Source organism: Lutra lutra, chromosome 3 (assembly GCF_902655055.1).
Source record: "Lutra lutra chromosome 3, mLutLut1.2, whole genome shotgun sequence".
Lineage (NCBI taxonomy): Eukaryota > Metazoa > Chordata > Mammalia > Carnivora > Mustelidae > Lutra > Lutra lutra.
In genome coordinates, this window is record NC_062280.1 from 137,731,632 (window position 1) to 137,736,488 (window position 4,857).

Below are 4,857 nucleotides of genomic sequence, written 5' to 3' on the forward strand. Positions count from 1 at the left end.
AAAGATTTTCTAGGTGATGTTTGTATAAAGCCAGGATCATTCCTCTGGTGAGTAGAGACCTGTCCTTTCAGCATCCACTCTACATCTTCCACCTCGGGATGTGAACTTCTCGGGCTTGATTTTGCGAGAGCGGTCACAGGGTGCGGAAACGGTTCAGTTCATACTCCAGATTTGGAGTATAAAACTTGATAGTTGCACAGAGTCCTTACACCTTCCTCATCCACTTGGATCTTCATAACAGTCTGGGCAGTGCCAGCTGTAGACATAGGACTGTGCTTTTGGCCCAGTGTCTTGTGGTCCTTGCCCTCCTCGGGTGACACTGTGAGGCTGCTGCCCTCCTGTGGCCCTGGGGCTCCTTCTCTCTGCCCAGGTGAGACCTCCGCTCTGCCCGGTCCATGTACCAGGAGCGAGCCTGGGATTCGTGTGTGGTACCTGAGCATCCCCAAGATTTGCTGGAAGACTGGATGCCTGGCCTCGTTAGCATTAGCCTCCATCCTTCCCATGCGTCCAGGGACACCTGGACAGAAGCGCTTCCATCCCTTGTCGGCATTCAGTGTGTTGTCTGGATCTGTTGGTGACCAGCCCTGGGCTCTGCGGCTTCACGGGGTCTCTCTGAGAAGGGGCGTCTCAGTCTTTGATCACTTCTTGTCTTCTAGGAATAACGGCCTTATATTCTGGACTGAAACCCACAATGATTCGAGCGTTCCCTGCCAATGGGGCGCTCTTTCTGGCCTACGAATACAGCAGGAAGCTGATGATGAGCCAGTTTGAAGCCTACTGACGTGTCCTGGCACACCGAGGTCCGAGTCTAGGCACGTGACCACTACAGTTCATCTCAGGGTTTCACAGAGTACAAGACCAATGGGGAATTATTTTGGTTTCATAGGAGTTCTGTTTTTTTGGTCTTCCCTTATTCTACTCTAAATGTTAAACTTTGTGAAAAGGGCCTCTATTTTATCCTATTAGTTTCTGGCCATAATCGTACTGAAATCGAACTAAGTTGCTGCTCTTGTCCTTGGTGGGACATTTAGGGTGAGCCGCCGGCCCCGCACAGGATCTGAAAGGCTAAATATAGTTCTTTCGGGACTTTGCGTAAACCTGTACGTGTCCGTGCAGCTTGGATGGTTACATGTTAGTAAGGCATCATTTGGTTCCATGTTTAATTCTCAGATCTCACCAGAAAAACTCTGAGGTAACCATGATTCATGAAGATGGCTATGAATGATTCCTTACTCTAGATGTAGGCTCTCTTTTAGAACCTTAGTACACGCACTATCCTAAGTGGCTGAAGTTTTTCTGTGGTGCTTGACAGCTGAACTGTCCATGTAGATTTTGTGGAGGAGAACATACCTGCAAACTGGTGTGGCTTCCATGTTCACGATTTAAGTTAGGAGTAAGCTTCTTGGATTTTCCCAAGATGTTCTACTGTTAAAATAGTGCCATTCACTTCCTAGGTGGGATCACCTTGTGCCCCTGACACATTGTCAGGTGTGGTGAGAGCAGCACGCCCCTCACCTGTGCCAGCTCCCTTCTCTCCCAAAGAACTCCCCCTCTGCTGGGCCTTAGGTTGAGGGAGGTGCTGAGGGGAGGGCGCCCTGCTGCTGTGCTTTGTGAAGGCCCATGACCGACAGCAGGCCTGCTTCTTCCGTCTCTGGGTCCTGGCCTGGGTAAGATTCCAGATTATTTCTTTGGACCGTCTCTGGCCTGCTGATGCACTTTGGACCACTCACTCACTCACCGCCTCCACCAATCAGAAACCCTTCCGGGGAGCAGAGTGCCAAAGCCAAGAGAAGCCCTTGTTCCCTGTCTGGTGTCTGAAGGACCGTGCTCGTGGGCAAGGTCCTCTTTCTGATGGAACTGGACAGAACCTAGGGCTTGTCCTCCACAGTGAGTGATGTTGGGGGTGACCCTCTTGTTTAAGTTTCTCGGGATCGGTCACTGCCATGTTTCTTATTGGGTTGGAGCCTTTTACATTTGGTACTGGCAGTCCGTGGATTTTCAGGATTGTATATAGGGGGTGACTTTATAAAGCAATGAAACAAGCCAAGTAATTTTATTAAGCTATGCCATATGAATGCACTAACCACTACCACAAAACTCCAGGTCACCTGGTGTAAGAGCGTCCCTTCTCGTCCCCACTAGGCAAGCCTCATCATACCGTGCTGCTCCAAGACCAGCAAGGGCTCTCTCAGAAACAAGTGTTCTTAAGCAGGCTGACGCTGCTAACATCTGTTCCGTGTGTGTCTGTCCTTGTTGGCACAGTGTACCCCTCGAGTGAAACCTCTGATTTCCTGAAGCATTTTGTTCTCTGCAGAGGCTCTGTGCTAACTCTAGCCTCGCGCCAGAAGCCAGAGGGTTGGGGCAGTGAGCAGCTGCTCTTTCTATATACTGCAGTTGTGCAAGTTGGCCCACCAGCAGCATTCTTCTTCTGCCTGGTTGTGTGGATGGGGTTGATGTAGCAGGAAACTGTTCTATTTTTTAAAAATAGCTAAATTTCCTATTATGTTTTGGATAATTCTATTCTAGGGTAGTGAGATCTATGTGAACAAAACAGTATCATTCTGAGGTACCATGATGTAAGATTCTCGAGTTGTTCAAGGAAGTATTTATGTCAGGTTGTAAGGAGGCAAGCCCATAAATTCTCTTTATGTGAGCAAAAGCACAAGAGTGTAGCAACTCAGGGGCCAGGAATTTGGATGCATCTTGGAGGGTTAGGGAAGAGAAACCCTAACTATAATCTTCTTTCAAAAAGCAAGTCTTGAAAATTGGGGTTTTCTTCCTTAGTGCCAGCTAGGTATCTACGCGCCCCCCCCCCCCCCCCGCCCCCTGTCCATTTACCTAAGCCTGCCACCGGGTCTGCCCCTCTGGCTTACGGCTGCATGCATGTTGAAGGGAACAGTACAAACTGTTTAGCGGCAACATGTGTCTCTGTAGCACGAATTATAGCAAGTAATGTAGTCAGAGCTTTTCCTAAAAAGACTTTAGATGGGCTATTGCACTGGTAGCTGAGACCCTTTGAGGGCTATTTGGAGGGAAAAAGAGCACCTGCATCCAGACATGTTCATAAATAAGGACATTTCATTTATATAATATATAAATATATAAACATATAAATAATGACATATAAATAAAACGTATAAATAATGAGACTTAGAATAAAACAGCATCCAGCAACGAAGAGAATAGGATTCCCTGTGGACACTGGATTAACCAGTGTTTATAGTGAAAAGATGATCTTCACAGAGTTCCCTAAATTTAAATGAAGTTGGCTGGGAGCAGAGTCTGTGTCAGGGGGTGTATTTTAAAATAATCTAGATTTCTCTAGGCAGACATTTCCTTTGACTTCACGGCGATGTGACAAAGAGAATCTACTGTAACGTCTGCTTGTGCTTACCCGGATTCTCTTGTCCTCCAAGGACTGCATGTGTGATCGAAGCTTGTATCCCAAGCTCTGCGCGGACTGCTTATAGGAACAGTCCTATGGGCTCAAACCTTGTTCTGGTGCCAATCGGAGGTTTGTTAAATAGCTTAGAAATGACCTTTTTAATCTGACATTACAAATGTGAAAGCAGGGACTACTTGCCCAAAAATACATAATGAACCTCACGCAGTATTGTGAGGAATCATTTTAAATGTTATTTTGATATGAAAGTTCTTTTCAAACTCTTAAGTTTGGCACACAGTCCCCAGAAACAGTAGTTCTCTCAACCCTGGCATACCTCCTTCAGGAAAGAAAAAGCACCACTAACCTTTTACTTTGTATATACTTAAGGTTTGTCAAAAATATACGTATATAAATGTAAATATATGTATACCTGCAAGGAAGGAGGGTTAGGAGACCTAAATGTGTGGCAGGGATTGTGGAGAACATGATTCTATTCTATCTATTGTGGGGACTATACTAGATCGGTATCAGACTTCATCAAAATATAGCTCGACTGCAAACTCCTGACGGTAAATTTTCCATGTTTTCTTTTTATGGGGATTATCCAGTTGATCTCGTGGAAGGAAAAGCCTAGGAAAGAAGAAACATGTTTCAAGCACAGAAGGCCAACCAGGGTTAGTCTTAGTCCCTCTCCTGTGCCTCAGTTGGCACATACAAGTGGAAGGGCTTGGTAACATCTGGGATGGCCAATGTTGGGGCACTCAGTAAGGCTGTTTGTAATTCCCGAAATGCTCCTTCTGACTCAGCTGTCCACTCTACCATAGTGAGTCCTCCCTTAGGCAGTTCGTAGAGAGGACGCGCCATCTCCGCAAACCGTGGTATCCACAGCTTGCAGCAGCCCACCGTCCCAAGGAACTCCCTCATGGAGACCAAAGCCTAAATAAGCGGTGTGGCTCCGACAGAGCTGTGTTTTTATTGCTGACACCCGATACCCTTTTCCCTGCAGTCTGTGAGAGCGCTCTCGTCCCCCGCAAGCAAGACCCATAGTCCTCAGCGGCTATTTCTACTGTTCCCACTAACTCAGTCCTCCTTCAAGTACTAGAGAACTAGAATTCTAGAGAACTTCCAGACTCAGGAACGAATTTCCAGATAGGGAAGAAGTTTCCCTGGAATAATAATCTTCAGTTAATTTTTTAAAAAATATTTCCCAGTTTAGTCACTAGAAAGTCATTTTTAAATGGGAGACTTGATTTTTTTTTTTTTTTAAGCTGCCTTCACTAATGCGTACTGTGTCCTCTGACTTCTGCCCTAGATCTAGGTGTGTCAGTCACCTTGAAGCTAGCTAAAGCCTTCCTCGAGGATGCTTTCCTTTCTGGCCTAGAATGTGGTAGGTGGTCGGTCATCAGTAGATGAACACACACGGCGGACCTGCCCTAGTCAGGGTAACTGAGCAGACTCCTCTATTAGCAAGG

General features: G+C 46.5%; 1 protein-coding gene across 9 annotated transcripts in view; it reads left to right on the forward strand.

Annotated features, from left to right (window-relative positions):
* SLC25A15 (solute carrier family 25 member 15) overlaps positions 1 to 4,857 on the forward strand; it is a 36,839-nt gene that overhangs the window by 28,353 nt on the left and 3,629 nt on the right. For 7 of the 9 annotated variants that reach the window (XM_047723273.1, XM_047723269.1, XM_047723278.1 and 4 more), the window contains one exon: positions 657 to 4,575. In XM_047723273.1, the coding sequence (XP_047579229.1) occupies positions 657 to 781 (125 nt within the window). In that variant the 3' untranslated portion in view covers positions 782 to 4,575. Of the gene's footprint in view, positions 1 to 656; positions 4,576 to 4,857 lie in introns of those variants that run through there. The other 2 variants (XM_047723274.1, XM_047723275.1) reach the window with 2 other exon arrangements.